At 41.2% G+C, this 19,392-nt stretch overlaps 2 protein-coding genes across 9 annotated transcripts in view; one reads left to right on the plus strand and one right to left on the minus strand.

The window, feature by feature from the left end:
* Positions 1-5: 5 nt before the first annotated feature.
* Blzf1 (basic leucine zipper nuclear factor 1) lies at positions 6-15,200 on the minus strand. The gene is given in 7 exon segments (NM_001017494.1): positions 6-1,007; positions 3,691-3,910; positions 6,739-6,867; positions 8,053-8,252; positions 10,227-10,663; positions 14,415-14,492; positions 15,092-15,200. Coding segments are annotated over 6 exon segments (1,203 nt in total). The 5' UTR covers positions 14,455-14,492; positions 15,092-15,200; the 3' UTR covers positions 6-830.
* A 418-nt stretch (positions 15,201-15,618) lies between these two features.
* Nme7 (NME/NM23 family member 7) overlaps positions 15,619-19,392 on the plus strand; it is a 129,326-nt gene continuing 125,552 nt past the window's right edge. For 4 of the 8 annotated variants that reach the window (XM_087579961.1, XM_087579963.1, XM_087579964.1 and 1 more), the window contains exon 1: positions 15,619-15,684. In XM_087579961.1, the coding sequence (XP_087436087.1) occupies positions 15,682-15,684 (3 nt within the window). In that variant the 5' untranslated portion in view covers positions 15,619-15,681. 8 annotated transcript variants of the gene reach the window in all.

The raw sequence follows: 19,392 nt of genomic DNA on the forward strand, positions 1-19,392 counted from the left end.
AAAAATTATACAGTGATATATTTAATAATATATGTAAATTGATGGATTACATTTTTCCCTAGAAGATCATTTTCCATCATCAGCAAACTAGGTACTCCTGCTGTGCTCAACACCCAACATGAGTTGGTAATTCTCAATCTGGTTCCTTTGCAACTGCAACCGTGCAGAAGACAGGATGCTTGCAAAAACCAAACAGCCTGGAACACTTTTGTTGAAGTATTTGTTGTAGTTCTAAAATACTGTTTTATTTTCCTAATATATTTGTTTAGAAAAAGTAACCCTTTACCCTGGTGTTTCTGAAGGCTGCTTGCACACCCACAATGTGACTATAAAGGGACTGCGAATCCCTTTTTCCTGTGCCCCAGATATTACACTACAAGACTTGCTCTGTAAAGGGATGGACTCTGCTTACGTACAGTAAAGCTGCCTAGAGAGTGATACAGGTTGACATGACCATACCCCTTCACAAAGCATGGCTGTAGTTTGCCTGTTTTTTGTTTTATGCACCAAAATGAAACCTGTTTATACTTTATATAAAATATATAACAGAATAATAATATAGGGCCTAAAAGAAAGTTATAAAAGTCTTTTTAGTTTTTTCGCATAAATACTATGTACTGGGAAGTACTTTGTACTTTAAATATATCTACATAGCTTTACTTTCTTACCCTGAGATATTTGTTATGAAAAATAATCTGGAATCCAGTACATGAATAGCTTCATGGGCATGTATTATATAAAGGCGAATTGATTTTATTTCTAGCATCTCAATAATAATGACTGTGGGGACTGAGCCGGCCTCCAATCGGCTCTCCTCCAGTCAGCACACACTAGAGAGCAAGGAGCTCCCCCTGGCAGTGACTGCAGCAATTGAAAGTTATATTTTCATATCTGGTATAGGGATGGAAACGTCCAATATTTTTCTTTGTAGTGAGTAATGTGGATTCGGCAAATGCATTGTCCGGAGAGCTTTCTGTACAGGCAACTGGATCCAAAATCCGCAGAACCTAAGACAAAGGAGAGGTCACATCAGATGTGTGCAACACGCATTGTAAAGGCCTTGGGTTTCCCCGAAATGCAACTACCTATATGGTTTCCTAGGGTTTTACAGAGCTATCATACAATATAACATCTGAATAAATTTGAATTTATCCTTTCTTCCAAAATGCTATAAATTCAGCAAAATGATGCCTAGTTATAACGTCATGTTTTAGTAATTATAAACTAATAGTCTTTTACAGATCTATACAAGGGGGAAAAAGAAAAATGAAGTTTTATGAATTCTACTTCATATGATAGTCAATTTTCAGTTTTAGCCAAAAAGCACTCCCTGCCGTCTTCTCCCTTTCATTCAACTGTTTATAAGGTTTAGACTGTATTCTTTTGTGGAAATGCTGTTTTTACTTATGGTAAAATAAATGGCCCTTCATTTCTTCTTTTTTCAATTATACATACTATTTTATGCTAAGAACCATGTTCACAATACTTGGTTCTCTCATTACTTCCTCAGCCCTGATTCTCCTGTTTCCTCTACTGAGACTCAAAGCAGGAGGCCTTGGGTTGAAGAATAGTCCCACAGAGGACAAGAATAACCTTTTTGGTTCCCAGCTCTTATTTCTCATGTTCAAACTCTCAAACTAATCCTAACATTAGCAGTGTTATGTTCTAAAGGGGGAGGCACTGAGACTGGTAAGCTACTCTGACAGAAGCAGCAGAGAAGGGCAGGCTCTGCTTCCTTTTCCTACAGTCGCACTTATTCAAAGGCACTGCCAGGCTTCCTCCCTGCCCTCACCCTCTCAGACTGCCCCCTCTTCTAAGCTAACAGCACATCCAAGAAGCCCTAGCCCCTGTTTAAAGCATCTTGGCATCATGTAAGAGCTACTATACTACTTTAGGTCTTCTACTTGCTAACTATACCCTTAAAATCCAGCATCGAGATCTTTTATTTTTGTGAACCTTAGTGAAATGTTACATATATGACAACCAAAGTCAGAAAGAGTAATGTTTCTTGTCAATTTTGAGGGGAAAAGAATGGTTTCCAAGTATGGAATATGTTATGATATTATGGGTCTTTAAAATAAAAAATAAAATGCTAAGGGAATTCAGTGGGAGACTGAGATACAGCAGAAAGTCTTCTAGATTTTAGCCTGAAAATGATAGGGATGGAATTTAAGGCTTGCGGAGATCCTGCGACCCAGCACGGCGGACGGAAATTGGTGGGCATTTAAAGCAGATGGAGGAAGAACAGAGACTAAGCTATTGCATTTATCTCCGAAAGGACAGCTCCTGAAGCAATTGGGCTGGGAGGTCATAATCATGCAGGGAGAAGAGAGGCTGTCAGTCTTGTTACACGAGGGAATACGATGAGTAAAGAAGCAGAAGAACAAGCAGGTCTAGACCAGGCCTGAAATACACCCAATATTGCACAATGAAGCAGAGAGCAGAGAAGACAAGGTGGGGTTAGTCATAGAAGCCAAGGCAACAGAAGTGTGTCGTTGAAGAGGGAAAAGCCAACCACACTCAAAGATACCGCCAGCAACTGAGTACACCGTGACCTAACTTCCCAACAAAGAAACAGCAGGAAAGAACAAACAAGTTTTGAGTAGTTTACGCTTTAGGTACTGATCCTTTTAGTAAGTAGGCGGGCACCTACTATGCAACATTATACCAGCTCATGAGGAAACAGTAAGACATATTCTCCAGCCTTCAAGTAATTTTAGAGGGAGAATCACTCAATAACAACACAAGAGCTAAGTAAGGGACCCTTTTTCCTGGGAGAGAAATGTATATAATGCAGGTAGGCAACTAGGTTTCCTTTAAGCTGGCTTTTTCTTGTGTCTTCTTTTTCTTCTATGAATTAGGAACCAAAGTCATATGCTGAACAGGAGGTAGTAGTCTAGGAAGTACCACAAGAACAGAAATAGCTAAACTGACACAAACTTGGATTCTGGTAGCCGGGAGAAGGATATGGGGACAGGTACTGAGCAATGAAAACTAGCAAAGACTAGAAAAAGAGAATGCAGCAAAACAAGCTAATGAGACAGGGGAAAGATGTGCAGCTCAAAGGAATTAAACAGTGATGTGACCCATGGGGAAACAAAGAAGTAATCGCCATGGACAAGTAAGAGCTAAAATGAGCTTTTGATCACAGATCACACCGAGTTAATAGTTAACATTTTAATAGCAGAAGGGGTCTAGTTAAGAACAGGCTTAATGGATTATGGGAGTTGGGTTCTGAGGCTTTAATGAAGGTAAACTTGGTACGTGACAGGTCACCTACACAGGCCTTGAATTCAACGAGGGCTTAGATTCTTTGTACTACTCAGTGTCTGTCCCATCGATATGTGAAATTAAATAAGCTTAGATTACTTCTGACGTGCCCTATAATTTCCTAAGTGAAAACTTTTACAGAAGACTTCTATAAGAAAATGAATAAAAAAATGATCTGTTAGCTAACTTATTTTAAAACTGTATTTCTCTCCTTAGAATAGAGTAGTGACATTTGGAAATTTAAGAGTCAGAGGAGGAATTTTCTCTAAGACCATGAGCTTATTAACATGGAAAACAAATTTAAGATCTATATTTCAAAACTCCCAAAGCCAAGCATAACACATAGTTTTCCGTAAGGGGTGAATAGACTCTCACAGCTCACAGAACACGTTGCACAGTGCACGGAAGAGAAAATGTTACCTTTTCAGCCATCTTCTCAGCTGGGGTACTGCAGACTTCTGCTGTTGCTGGAGTCCTCTTCGGATGGCTGATGCCAACGTTTCCCAGCAGATGAGCGTGTACCGCCTCTGCCAGCCTGTGGTTTGTGAGTGCTAGGTCTGCCGTGCTGTGGGGCTGTGTGTTAGGGGAGTATGTCTGTTCTCTCCCCCACTGTAAGGAGACCAAGAGTTCTTCCAAAAATCTGCACAAAACACACATGAACAATGAACACCGATAAAAAGACAAAATATAAGAACCAGTAAAAGAAAATGAGTGAGCAACATATTTCAGAAGTCGTTTAACATCTTTGCTCAGATTTCAAGACTCAGGACACTGGTCTCGTGGGTTATAGGACAGGAGACACTTGCTAGTCTACTAGGTTGTTACAAAAACCATGAATCAGGCAGTACAGTTTAGTGCAATCACAGTTTGGTATAGAAATTACAGATATTAGTGTATTTCAGAGTTTTAGCACTTGTAGATTAATCTCCAATATCTGTAGTTAACTCTGCTTGGTCATAATGGTATAAATGATTTTCTGTATTGTTGGATTTGATTCACTAACATTCTTTTTTTTTAAAGATTTATTTATTTATTATACATAATAAGTACACTGTAGCTGTCTTCAGACACACCAGAAGAGGGCATCAGATCCCATTACAGATGGCTGTGAGCCACCAGGTGGTTGCTGGGATTTGAACTCAGGACTTCTGGAAAAGCAGTCAGTGCTCTTAACCACTGAGCCATCTCTCCAGCCCCCGATTCACTAACATTCTATTAAGGACTTTTATATCATTAAAGGCAGAAAGATAGAAAGTCTACAGGTTTTTGCTTATGTCTCTAGTTTGTTACCATAATGCTTGCCCAGAAATGTTGGAGATTGTTTCCTTTCCTTCCATGCTCTAGAAGAATCTGTGTACAATCGTTTCTTTCTTCCTTAGATGTTTTTTTGCATTCGGTGGATCCATTGGGGCTAGGACTTCCTTTACATGCTGGTTTTAGAGTTCAATTGCTTTAATGAGTTAGGGCTAGTTAACTTACATATCTTAGTTTTTAGGATCTATTTTATTTTAAAATTATTTAAGTGTGTGTGGGGTGTGTGTGTACTTGAGTATAGGTGCCCACAGAGGCCAGAAGAGGGTACTGGATCTCCTGGAGCTGAAGTTGCAGTGGTGATAAGCTGCCTAGCCTGGTGCTGAGAACTAAACTCAAACACTCTGCAAGTGTAATACGCACCCTTAACTGCTGAACCATCGCTCCGGCCCTCCTACACAGTTCTTAAGTAACCTTAGCAGTTTTTAACGGAGCTTATCTAATCACTGACTTGATTGGCTAGAGGTATCAATAACAGTCCTTACTCTCTTTCCTATGGCCACTCAATCTATTGTGTGCAGGCTTTCATTCCTAATACTCAACATGCACCATCTTTAGTTTACTGGCTAAACAGTTCTTTCTTTCTTTTTCTTATTTATCTATTCTTCTCTTATATAATACCAACCATAGCCTCTTCTCCCTCCTAGATACCCAGTTCCCCACCACCACTTCCTTTCTTCCCCCAGATCCACTGTTCTGTTTCCCTTCATTAAAGACCAGGCCTCCCAGTGGTATCAGCCAGACACATTCTAAGATGTAGTACGGCTAGGCACAAACTCTCCTATCAAGGCTGATGAGGCAACTCAGTTGGAGGAAAAGGGTCCTAAGAGCCAGCAGAAGAGTCAGAGACACCTCCACTCCCATTGTTAGGAGTCCCACAAATACCCCAAGCTAAACCTCAGCACGTACGCAGAGGACTCAGCACAGAGCCACGCAGGCACTGTAACTGCCACTTCATGACAGACATTTCTTTAGTTTTATCTTTTTAAAAAAGTATCATCAAAAAACTGTTTTAGCTATCATTGGTATTCTTTCTCACTTCTGTTCAGTTTGGGTTGAATTTGCTTTTTGTATTTTTTGAAGTAGTAACTTCTAATTTCTAATGAGACTTTTCTCATGTCCCCAAATACATTCCCCCTTTTATCTCCTTAAAGATAAAACCTTACTGCATTGCCCAGTCTGGCCTAGAATTCAGGTACTTCAGCCTCAGCCTCCCAAGTCTTAAATTATAGGTATGCACCATCATGGCCAGCCACAAACAAACATTTCCCTTGAAGCATGGCCTTAATTGCTTCTAAAAAATTTCCATACTTTGATCATTATGCTTTATTCTTCTATTTTCCATATGATTGATTGCTAATTATTCAGCTATATAAAAATACAAAACCCTTTTAAGGAACACTGCCCATTTGTTATTATTATTTTTAAAGATTTCAGCTTATTAGTACTAGAATGTAACGTTATGCATGTAATCTACAAAAAGACTTCAAATAGCTCTTCCATGGGAAAAACAGCTATGTCACTTGGTGTGTGGTTTGAATAGGAATGGACCCCACAGATTCATGTGTTTGAATGCTTGATCCACAGAGAGTAGCACTATTAGGAGGTCTGGCCTTGTTGGAGGAAGTGTGTCACTGTGGAGGTGGGCTGTCTTAGATGCTCAAGCTACACCCAGTGTGGCACAGTCTCTTGCTGCCTGCTGATCAAAATGTAGACCTCTTAGCTCTTTCTCCATGTCCGCCTGCATGTTGCCATGACTCCTGCATGACAATAATGGACTAAGCCCCTGAAACTGTAAGCCAGCCTCAATGAAATGATTCCTTTATAAGAGCTGCCATGGTCATGGCTAAGACAGTTGACTTCTACCAAAAGTACACAAACTACAATAACCACACTCAGGAACGACTTTTAACTGCAAAAACACCCTTACTTACAGATGTAATTCTTTTCCTTATTGATGATGTAAGATGTAGCACTGTCCTTTCTGGTCTTAGGGTTTCTTCCTTTCAGGGCATCTGTTTTAAGAGAGCCTTACAGCCTATAGTACTCAGCATGTTAACAAATGTGGTCACGCTCAAACACTCAAACAAAACCTTTCCTAATAGCAAAACCCACAGGACACAAGAGAGGAGTTTGGACTGAGAACAAGTGCCTTACTTATGGGTGGAGATCATTTCCTGACGGAACTGTTCTCTTTCACTCAGGAGATCCTGGATAGCGCTCTGGGCATCTCGGTTCTGACGCTGTAGAACTACTCTGAAGTTTGTTAATTCATCTGCCATCACCCTGAAAAAGATTAAAACTCACATCTGGTTTTCCCACAGTAACACAGCAGTCAGAAGCGGACTGTTAGTTTCAAAAGCTGACAAAGGATTTAACACACTGGGACTGCTTGGCAGTTCTAGCATTTTACATGAGAACACTTTAACATGCGGAGCTTATGAAGCAGAGCAGGTGACATGCTTTAAATGATAGAAAAGTAACAACTTTTTATATGGTAACTTGAGTTTACACCAATGCTACCCTAAGTGTATTGGTTTACAATCACTAAATAGAAGCTTCTAACTATAAAAAACAGAAAGGGAAGAAAAATCAATTATTTTTCTCACTACTTAATTATCATTTCCTCTCAGCAATATACTGAAAAGTTTCTATGAGACAAAGTAGTCTTCTCCCCTGCCAAGCAAGGCTCATTCTCCTTTTATATAGACAAGTTTCTCATTTTTCCAAAAAATAAATTTAGCATATTTTAACATGAATGTGTGAAAAATAATTACACGGAATGTGTTCACTAGAAGGCAACATTTGGTTTTCTGCAGAAGATACCCTCTGAGTATCTGAGGCAGACTTTGAGGCATTTGAAAAGCGGAATGGAGTAGAGCATGAGCAGATGAGGAGCTAAGACACACAGCAGAGCTTCCGAGGCACAGTGCTCAGAGGCCTGGACTCTATAGCCTTGTGGCTTTGACATGTGTTAAAGTTTGCCTCATCAGATAGGCCATAAAACAACACAGTTTTCTGTTTATATATGGGGAGAAAGAGACTGAAAAGCTCTTTACATGGATAAAAGGAGCTAAAAGAACAGAGCCCACTAGGTGCAGAAGTAGCTTCTAGGAAGTAGGAATGAGGTGGCTCTCCTCAGGGGAGAGGGGGGAGGAGGGGAGGGGAGGGGTGGGGTGAGGAGAGGGGGAGGGTCTACATTTGCCTTTTCTGACTGCCATATTTCTATATTTAATTTTACAGCTGTGTTTTGTTTACTGTAGTAAACATGGTTTTAGAATAAAGGGGGAGCATGCCTCACCTCTCTAGGAGACTGCATGGCCCTCCAGAGAGGGGGTGCTACACATCAAATAATGTAGAAACTCTGACAATCTAAAGTCAGAAATTTTCACTATTACTTTGTGCTGAGTCAAGATGGTGACAGAGAGAAAAACAATGGGGAAGCAGATACTATTTGTGACAAAAGAATACCTGCTTGCAAGGAATTTACTTCTCCAAACATCGCACTGTATTGACATCCGTTCCAGCTGTTCAGAGAGCTGGGCTGTGTTCCGACCGAGTGCTTCATTTTCTAAGATGAGCTGGTTTTTCTCCCGGGCTAGACGTTCAAAGTGATACTGTGGGTCATCCCCAACAGAAGCCACAAGCAACTTTTTTAACTCACGATTTACCTAGGATGAAGAAAGACAAACAAGCTTAAGAAATGTCTCGGATTTGAATGCAGCAAAACTTATGACTGAGAATCTATTTCTGGATCCTGCTCCAATGTGTTAGTTTTCCCTGACATTTTATTATTGCTCCTTAGAAGCCTGTTTGTTTTCTAATGGGAAGACAGAAAAGAGGTGGATAGAGATGAGAAAGGGAGGGGGGAGGACCTGGGAGGAGTAGAGGGAGGGGAAACTAATCTGGATATAGTATGTAAAACAGAAATCTATTTTCAATAAAAAGAAATAAATTAAGAAAAGAAAAATACCATAACTAAGACAAAATGAACTTATATGGGCAGTTAGGAACTTATATGTGAACAATGTAATTATAGGTGTTACCATTTTATTGTCTTTCTGAATTTTCTTTTTAATCTTTTAAAAAGAGTGTGGAGGCTAGAGGAGGACATCACTGTCCCTATATCTGACTTACTTCCTTGATATAGGGTCCATCACGGAACATAGCTAGACCGGAGGCTAGCAAGCACCAGAAATCCTGTCTAGGCCTCTACCCCAACAGTCTAGAACTGATAGTGTGTGGCTATGCTAGGCTTTTTACATGGGTGTTGGGGATGTGAACTCAGGTCTCCATGCTTGACAGACAGAATTCTTACCACTAAGCCATTTCCCTAGTCTCTTCTTTCTGAATCTTCTAAAATGTTTACAAACAAATATATGCTATTTTATACTTAGAAGCTGTTATTAAAATATATTAATTTCATGAAGATTTTTTTTTTTTAGATAAGAACCACTAATTATGTTACAAACACAATCTTCCTGCAAAGAGATGTAGTTTGGGCTACAGAGATAGCTCAGTGGGTAGAGCCCACTATGAAGGCCTGACAACCTGATCTGAGTATAACCCTTGAACCTAAATGGGTTCTATGTAAGTTCTTTTGACCTCCACACTTGTGAAGCAGAATGTATCCCTTCTGTTAGGGAAAGTATGGGCTCAGGACCCCAAGACCAAGTTCTCAGCCCAAAGGAGATTTGCCCCAGAGGGACAGAGGGCAGGAAATAAGTGACAAAGGCAGGAGATAGGGGACAGGGAGAAGAAGGGAACAATGGAGAGGGAAGAAAGTATCTGTCCTGGCAGGGGACAAAGGACTGCCTCCGGGTAGACAGGAGACACATGTGGCACATAAGAAAATGGTTTATAAAGGTACATGAGCAAAGCCCATGTTAGCATGAGGTGTTTAATTTTGATTGGGCGTATTAGGTAAGCCAAAGGGAGCATTTGATAGCTGGACCTTGGTGGTCAGCCTCAGGAGGACATGGGCAATAAGGGAATGGACTTTGTTGGCCAGTTCTAGGAATGTAATCTAATGGTTTTTTAGCAAGGCAAAGGCAATTCAGGAGAAGGGTAAGGCTGTCAGAATCACGCTTGCCACGCTCGAGTGGGCCAGAGTCCTTTCACCTTCCATATATAGCACACATTAACACAAACACGCACTAGTAACAATAACAACAACAACAATAATAATGCCAATAATGCAAAGATGTAAAGGTTAAACAGAAATAAGGGAGGGTTAGAACAATTTTATTAAGCCGCCGAGATTAGAGTAACACAACTGAACACTACTGAGTCTTACTAATTTCTAATGAAGACCCAGTAACTTACTTCATTTCCCACCCCCAAATATCAGGAATGAATCTTTAAAACAAGGACTGCTAATTTGTCAACGGCAAAGACCGATGTGGTCAGTTTATAAGTGTAAGCTACTTTTATAACTTAGAGGCGGTCTTGTCTAAAGCTCCTCGCACCTCCACTTCCATCCCGTTTAGAGCATGTTTTCCCAACGTGAACTCTTTCTAGAGGCCCTATGGCAGAATGAGAAATTAAAGAGGAAGGATTTAGAGAAATGACAATCTCTGAGAAAATGCGGTTTGCTGGCCCAGAGGTAAAGACTAGAATTCACTGAAGCTACAGGCTGTGCTTACCTCTGTCTGTACTCGGAGCTGATTTGAAAGACCTTCTTTGTCCTGAAGTAGCCTCCTTTCAGAATTCTTGAGCTTTTCCAAAACCTTCTTGACCTCTGAGAGTTCCTTCCTTGGGTCTGTGACCACCTCTGATTGATTGTGGAGCTCTTCTCTGTGATGTCCTAGGGACTTAACCTTTGCACTCTTGGTGGGGATGTCGTGAGTGATAGCAGCTTTGGGAACAAATATTCTGACAGCTTCGACTTCCACTGTTTTTTCATTAAGAATCTTCCCCAGCTGAAGAACACCTGGGCTGTCTGAGGGGACTTTCTTACGTGGACTTGGAAGGACATGTTGATTTATGGGTTGGACTCCATGGGTGACTTCAACAGACTTAGGGGGCTCCTCTGTTTCCATTCCATCTCCTGCTCCTCGGATTGGGGTCGAAGTAAGGATGCCTAACAAAGACATTAAACGGAGGACAAATTACCAAAAGAAATTATTAAAAAAAAACAAAACAACAACAAAAAAAAAACAACCCACTAAGGCTACTTATTATGTAGCCGTTTCCTCCCAGATTGAAATACACCCTCCTGCAGGGAAGCTCCTTAAGCCAGAAGTAAACAACTCAACAAGGAAGTCCCAGAAAATGACAAGATTCACTAGGCCCCTCCATCCCTATAAACGCCTACAGTCACTCTCAGGAGCCAAGCAGCAACAGTCTGAGGAGACCAGACCAGAGATCTGCTTGGAAGAAACAGAGACCAGCCAGGCTTCCTAGAGGAGGCCTTTAACAACGATGTGACCTGGTAAAGACACTGTCCAAGGAAAGTTAACTTAGTATCATAACATATAATCTGCCTTTCTCTTATGATTGTATTAAAATGATGTCACTGGAATAAAAGACATTTTCATTTCATAGACTAAAAGTAAAGATGTGTGTGTGTGTGTGTGTGTGTGTGTGTGTGTGTGTGTGTGTGTGCGTGCGTAGACAGGGCCTTACTATGTAATTTAAGCTGGCTACAAAGCTGACATGCAGTCCCAGACAGCCTCAATCTGGATTCTTCCAGCCTCTGCCTCTTAACACATTACCATGGTTTACTAGTTTTCACATTCTTAAAATTTGGGTTTAGATTTGTCTAATTTGATCTAATCTGTATAGCCTATTTCTGGTATTTAAGAGTGTAGAATTACGTATTAACTATAGGCTAACAACAACAACAGAACACGTCTCTCCTAAAGTAACCCCGTTCCAGCCCACTTGGTCAAGAGCTTGGTCAAGAAGAAGCAGGTGGGATCCTAGGTTTTGGTTCAAATCAAAATGGATTCCTAGGCAAGTCATAACATAGTTGGTCTAGGACTTTAAATAATACTTTTATAAAGAAAAAAATTAATGAAAGAAACTCCAAATAATAGAAATTTGAGGACAAATCACAAAGTTTGTTAAAAGGCAAAGAAACAATGTACATTTGATAGATACTTCTCTTGAAACAAAACAAAATTCCAGTCAAGAAGTTCAATCAACTTTCAATTCCAATTTACTCTTAGCTTTATTTAAACTGTTCTACTTACTAAGAACTCATGGCTACCAGAAGTAACTCACCAGCTCCTGCTACCGTGGGAAGCAGGCAGAGCTGGGGCTTTGTATTTTCTTACCTTTCATGATTCCCCTCTTCCCTGTGACACACAGAAACCTTTATTACATAGGTACTAGGCAATGCAGGGCACATTCATGAACAATTACATCCTTCAAGTGAGAAGACAAAAACCTCTGGTGCCAGCTCTGTAATTATGAATAATGAATGTATGTATGCATGCATGTATGCATGTATGTATGATGGATAATGCTGAGCAAAGCAAACCACCAATCCTTGCTCTCCATTTCCTGAGGGAGCCACCAGCATCCCTGTACTGTTCCTCCCTTCCCACCTGTCATCATGCACTAGTCAGTTAAAGCACATCGAGGGTTTGTGGCTTTTCCTTGGACTGATGGAAGGTGAAGACCCAGCAAGGTCACTGTCTATATTCTACACAGGGGCTGGTGAACAGTTTTGGTAAAAGGCCTGAGGGAAAATATTTTAGGTTTCTGGAATGATGAAGTAAAACTGAAGAAAGTTTCCAGTCACTTACATAAGAAGACAAAAACATTTTTTTTAATGGCAATACATTTTTGGTTAAGTAAGTAATAAAAAACACCGGAATCTATTTTACTCAGGGTAACACCTGATTTACATGGATTCAGTTACTGTTATAATCGTCAAACTGACTGCAAACTTTTTCAAGGGGTCTGAGGGTCACAATTCACCAATTTTTGTTTTAGATTCTGGAAGAAGAGCATGATTAGAGGCCATCACTGAACAGACACTTCCCTTACTAGTGACAGGGCAAATGTATGAGCAGAAGTACTTGTAAGTCACGTGACTGGGCACAGGCAGAACATCAAACGCACGAGCCAAAATAATACTCAGTTTCAGCGGCTGGTTGTGGTACAACCTTAGCCCTGCCGTGAGCTTCACCATCCTTCTACCAGTGGGAGCTGGCAGAAGACTGTAAGTGCTATATCCTTTCAGGATAACCTGACTCTCTTCCATACTGGACTATGAGAAGCCACTTTAGTTACAGATCGTTTTACCAGCTCATTTTACAGCTAAGGAAGTGTGCATGGCATGAAGAAGAAAATTAAATGTTTAATGAATGAGTTTATTACTCTGTGAACACATGCCGAAACTTCATTTAAACCTTTAGTGACAAACTTAAAACAACTTGGCTTTCCCTTCTACATTAAATCATTAAGTCATAGCTCCTTTTATAGTCTGACAGACTCTCGGGAACATATGTAAATTAAACAATCAACGGGTAAACTGAGATGTCACTTGGTAAATTTTAAGACAGTATTCTTCTGGCATACATGGGGGACACATGGGGGCGGGCAGCGGGGACTGAAGCTAGGCCCTAGCATGGGCAAGCAAGCCGTCCAGCACAAAGCTTTCTCACAGTCCCCATTTTACAGTTCTATTTTGAGACAGGATCTCACTAGGTTGCCCATGCCTTGAACTGACTCTGTATCCCAAACAGGGTATGAATTTGTGGTCCTCCTGCCTCAGTCTCCCAAGTAGCTGGAATTACAAGCCTGTGCCACGAGGCCCAGCTTTAGCGTCTTTTAAATGTCACAGTTATCATCTAGTAAAGTTTAGCTATTACATTAGAGGAATATGCTAGAGACAATCATATTAACCTTTATGAAGGTGAGACCCAGACCTTTCCTCTAGTCTAGTGGTCCTCAACCTTACAAATCTGAGATTCTCTTACACAGTTTCCCGTGTTGTGGTCACCCAAGTTTCCCATGCTGTAGTCACCCAACACCACATTTTGTTGCTACTTCATAGCTGTATTTTTGCTACTGTTATGTATAAATGTAATGCAAATGTCTGATATGTGGGGTTGACGACCCACATATTGAGAATCTCTGCTCTGGATAAACAGTTGCTTGGTCAAATGTGTGTGCACACTTAGCCTCTAGTGTTTCACGGTATATACTGGTTTTCTAACAGCACTGGGAAATGCTTGTGTAACCAATCCAACCCAGCATTTCCAAATTCACTTGCTCATAGAAACATTTTCACCAGATCCTTATTATTTAAATGTCCCAGACCTTACTATCTGTTTGCTAAACTGTCACAGCTATATTTCTAATGTAGAAGTCTACAATTTTAATTTTTAATTAAATTGCTTATTTTAGGTTTGGGATGAGCCCGAGTGGTAATGGTCTGCCCTCCTATGGGATGTCAGTGCTACTCACACGCTTGAGAGACAGTTCTGTTGCTATACGAAAAATCACATTTCTCTCTGGAGGCAGTTAAAGGATGTAGACAAGTGACAACATCAAATATAGGTATTCTTTTTTTTTTTCGATCCATGTAGCACAAACATCTTTTTTCCACTGGCAATAGTTACATTACAGTAAAAATAAAATAAACCGTTGTATTACCTGCCTTACTAGATAATCAAGGCGGATCTCTTTGAGTTCAAGCCCAGTGAGTTCTCAGACAGTCAGTACAACACAGAGAAACCCTGTCTCAAATCCCGCCCTCCCGCTCCCAAAAATAAACCCAAAAAACAACAATAAAAAAACAGCCCCCCCCAAAAACAAAACAGGCAACCAATCAAACAAAAACCCAAGCGAACTATTATCAAAGCAGAAACACTCACCTTTGCTTTCAAAACTTTTAAGAGTAGTCATTTTTTCCATAACTAATGAAAATACAATCCAAGACTTTCACTGAAGACCTAGAAATGTATACATAGGAAAGAATCAAAGCAATAACAATATATTCAGCAAATGCTTCTACTTTAAAAGTTATGTTTTAATTATTCCTGCCTGTAGTACCCACGTTCCTCATTATCTCCTTTTGACAGGCGGTGACATATACCTGTTAAATACTGGGAAACCAGGCATAGTTTAAGTGCTCTCTGGAGTCTAGACTATAGAAGAGGTGACCACACGTCCTAAAAGCTGACTGCTCTCAGATATACACGGACTAACTTCCTGAACATCACAAATCCTTGTCCTGGGAATGCATCCTGAAACTCTATCCAATGGCAAACAGATTTAAGTCAGAAACTTCGCTGGGACCATGCAATGCCGAACGGCGAGGGTCCCCGGGTGAAGGTGTGTGGGGATGCATGGGTGCCGAGTTTAAAAGGAGAGGGGGTGGAAGCATTAAGACTGTCAGCCTCATTCCCGAGAAGTATGAGCTCAAGTTTGTCTCTGTCAGAAGCCTTTTCCCAGAACAACCTTTAAATCCAAAAACCAATGGCCTCCGAGCTCCAACCCAGACTGCCCTCTTCCCACCGCGTCTGGCACACGGACCGGCTCCAGGATTTACCTCTGATATCCTTATTTCAATGTTCACCGCTCAGGTTCTTCACTCACTCAGCAGCCGGCTAACTTGTAAACACCTCTGGCATTCGGATGCCAACCCGCCCAAGCCTTCCGGACACCTAGCTCAATCTAATCACTTCCTATTACTCAGGGTTTCATTTCCGGAGTGCTCTTCCGAAGGACCAAGCAACACTTTGTGCTGTGTGTACAATGGAGAAACACAGGGTCTACTACGCATCGGCTCAGAAAGTGAAAAGTGGAAGTTATCTACTTTTTTAAAGAAGTACCAATATATAAAGCAAGCCATATAGAAGCTTAAACTTCCGGGTCACTACCAACCAGACGGAAGTGAACTCGTTGGAAGGGAGAAGGTGGCGTCTCGTTGCCCCAGGCGACGAGGCAACGGGTGGATCTCTGAGTGAGTGGGCGGGGCCTGATTACTCACAACCAATGGAGACGAAGCAGCTTAGAGGCGGAGTCTCGGGAGACGCCGAAGAAAGGCGGGGCTTGCGTTGCCACAGTAACCGAATCATTGGCTGTGTTGTGGTCTTCCTGTGTACAGATATCTATTTCCTGTGCTGAGATCCACAAACTATGGTGAGTGTTACCGGAGGCCCAACGAAAGGCTCCGAGACCCTGGTTACTGAATGTAAAAGACATCCTGCTTTTCTTCACCTCCTTTATCTCGCTAGGAGGAGTTCCTTCTGTCTCTGCTCTCCCCTTTTCTTGCAGCTCCCTAATTTCCATTTTAGCGCTCCTAAGACATCAAGCTAGATAGAGTAACAGAAAGTAGTTTGGAATCTAAGAAAACCCGATGAGACATTATTTCGAATAAACAGTTTATAAGTGTGCATTGTTCCTCTTTTTCAGTTTTCAAGCTTGCAGGCCCATTTCGACGTGATGCTGTATCATCACTAACCTGAATATTGGAGTGTGTTCTCCCAGGCGGCGGAGTTCTGCCTAGCATCTCCTACCAGGACCGCTTAGTAATAGATGTCTGCAGGCTCAGCTTCTAGTCCATTGCATACTTTCCAGATCTCTGTGTTTTAGCAGGTATGTCTTTCAGGATTACTTGGAGAGCTTCTAGAATTCACCAACACCACCATAAATTATGACTGATTAGGAATGGGGCTTGATAATTTGTATTTTAATAAACCTTTAGATTTTAACGCACCCATTTCTCCAGTGCACAGAGTTCTAGTGAACTCATCTTTAGTCGTCTCAGCACTTGTGAATGGTGGATGGGACATAGCAAAATGTTGCCTTCAGATGGGTATAGCTGTGACTTAGCAAGAGACATCCCTACATACCAGGCTTTCTCACCAATGTTCAGCAGTTCTTTTTGTTACCCAATCTGGTCCTTTTTTCCTGTAGAAACCTTTTCAAACCTTTACTTCACAAACCCTATCTCTCTTCTTCCTTTTTTCTCCTTTCTAGGCACTTGACAGAATCTAAGAGGCAATGTATTTAGTATTGGATTCCAAATAATCAATGATTTTATCTGTCCTTTTTTTTATTGGATATTTCTTTATTTACATTTCAAATGTTATTCTCTTTCCTGGTTTCCTGTCCATAAGCCACCTTCCCCTCCCCTCCCCGTCTTCTGTAAGGGTGTTCCTCTCCCCATTCACCCCTCCTTACGGCCCCCACCCCCGGACATTCCCTTACATTGTGGTCCCAACCTTGGCAGTAACAAGAACTTCTCCTTTCATTAGTGCCCAACAAGACCATCCTCTACTACATATGTAGCTGGAGCCATGGGTCAGTCCATGTATAGTCTTTGGGTAGTAGTTTAGTCCCTGGAAACTCTGGTTGGTTGGCATTGTTGTTCTTATGGGGTTGCAAGCCCCTTCAGCTTCTTCAGTCCTCTCTCTAATTCCTCCAACGGGGGTCCCGTTCTCAGTTCAGTAGTTTGCTGCTAGTTCGCCTATGTATTTGCCGTATTCTGGCTGTGTCTACACCCGGTTCCTGTCGGCCTGCGCTTCTTAGCTTCATCCATCTTATCTAGTTTGGTGGCTGTATATGTATGGGCCACATGTGGAGCAGGCTCTGAATGGCCCTCCCTCCAGTCTCTGCTCTAACTTTGCCTTCCCATCCCCTCCTATGAAGATTTTATCCGTTCTGTAGCCTTGTATTTATACTTTAAAGAAGGAAGTGCGGAAGTGACCTTTCATCTGCATTTGCTCTTAATTTCACTTGCTCCATCTGTTGTATCCATTTGTTACATGAAATTAGCCGGCATTTGATCTGTTCTGTGTGTGTGCGTTATGTGCGTGTGTTGTATGCTAATTATTATGCAAGTATATTTCTTACTGTGATTCATGATTCATCAAAATCAAAACTTGGTCTTAGTGCAGGAAGAGTGAATTTCTCCGGGCATGCAGACTTAGAGACGGTGCTCTTACTGTTCGTTGGAAAAACTGAAATTTTTTTTTAAAAAGAGGCCTAAAAACAGTTAAGTAAAAATCTCAGTCCCACCCCCCCATCTAGATCTTTCTCATTTGCTGTCAGTCTTTTCTGAGAAGCAGTGAAATGTTTTGAAAGGAGAGGAGGCTAGATGTCCCGTTGCGCGTGCGCGCGCGTGCACACACACACACACACACACACACACACACACACACACACACGGCAGAGAGAGAGAGAGAGAGAGAGAGAGAGAGAGAGAGAGAGAGTAAAGTAGTTTGAGGATATGACATGACAAGCAGTTAAGGCCATCTCAGATGGTTTCAAACTGAAATATTAGTAATAGAAGTGCTCTCAGGTGGCTCCAGATTCTGTGAGGCAAGGTGAGTGCAGAGGTTAATTAGAATCTGGGGGGATAGAGGACTGGAGAAGGTGGGCAGGAACCCAAGATACTGAAATATATGGAGCTTGGAAAGAATTTTAGATTTTATTTTAGATGTATTAGCATAATGTGTCTCATACGTTTTATTTGTTCGATTATTTAAATTGTTTCCCCTTGACTCTACCTTGAAACTTGAACCATATTAATTTGGCTCATCAGTGCCATTTTTTTTTTTTCTGATCTGTAACCCTTACTGTTGAACTTTCTTGGAAAATATCCTCTTTTTGGAGACCAGAGATTCCTAATTTCTCTCTTCGTAAGTGCTGTTTTGTAATTTGGCTGTCCTTTTCTGGCCTTTTTTAGTTTCCATAGTACCCTCCATGGGTGTGGAGGTACGGTATTCTCAGAGGCTCTTATATGGCCTTTCCTGAATGCTCTACTCTTCTAATCCTCGCAGCATAGTATACATCTGAGATAGAAACATCACACTAACTTCTTAAACGCAGAAAGCATCAGATCGCTTTCTTTAAGGGGCTCATAGTGTAAGTCTTATGAGTCTTAGTTTAACAAACACTAAAAAAGGAATCCAGTGTTGTTTGTAGCCTCGTTATAGCAATCTTGTTATAATTTAATGATATGATGCTTACCTTAGTGCTTTACGTTCTGTAAACATTATTCTTAGTTGCTATTACTGCTGTTCATAATTTATTTGTTGATAATTTCATATATATATGTATATTACTTTCTGATTATTGTCATGCTCACCTTCTCTTATCTCCCTCCTAACATAATTACTAGACCCACTAGTCCCTCTTTTGCATTTATGTCTTCTTATTTTGTTTTGTGACCCACTGAGTTGAACAGGAGGAGCCATCTATGTGATTAGGGATTTGTAACCGTCCATTAGAGCTTGGTGGGCTCATGAGTGGGTAAACAACTGAAGGCAACATCTAGCTCTCCCCCAGAATCCATCCATCAGGAGACATCAGTTCAGCAGGGAGGAGGAGTGCTACGTGGGTTCCTACCTTATCTATGATTGCCATTTGACCCGGTCTTGTTCAAACCCATTTTGATGCAAGACTATGATTCCACTGATCGAGTCACGTTGGTGACACAGTGTTCTGTAGCACTTCTCACTGCACTGGGGCTTTTACATTCTCTCTGCCCCTCTTCAGTCAGCCTTTGCTCCTCAGGAAAGGGGGTAGGAATGTCACGGTTAGGGTGGAGCATGTCTTCTCAGTGTCTCGAACAGTCATACATGTCTGCGTTCATCAGTGTTCATTATGAGAAATATTTCTCTGATTGAGAATGAAAGTACAATTTGTCTGTGTGTATAAAACTAAGTATTTAGAAGACTACTTGGCTCTGTCAGTTTAGCTAAGCAACAGAGATAAGTTCCCCACTTGGTTGCTAACCCTCCTTAGCCATGGTATCTTAACTGGGTTTACAGTACCATGCATGAACTCCTCCCTTCTCGGGTAGGGAGGCCTGGAAACTGAGCAGAGTGCTTGGTTTTCCCC

This window comes from Rattus norvegicus, chromosome 13 (genome assembly GCF_021556685.1).
Source record: "Rattus norvegicus strain SHRSP/BbbUtx chromosome 13, alternate assembly SHRSP_T2T, whole genome shotgun sequence".
NCBI classification, from domain to species: Eukaryota; Metazoa; Chordata; class Mammalia; order Rodentia; family Muridae; genus Rattus; species Rattus norvegicus.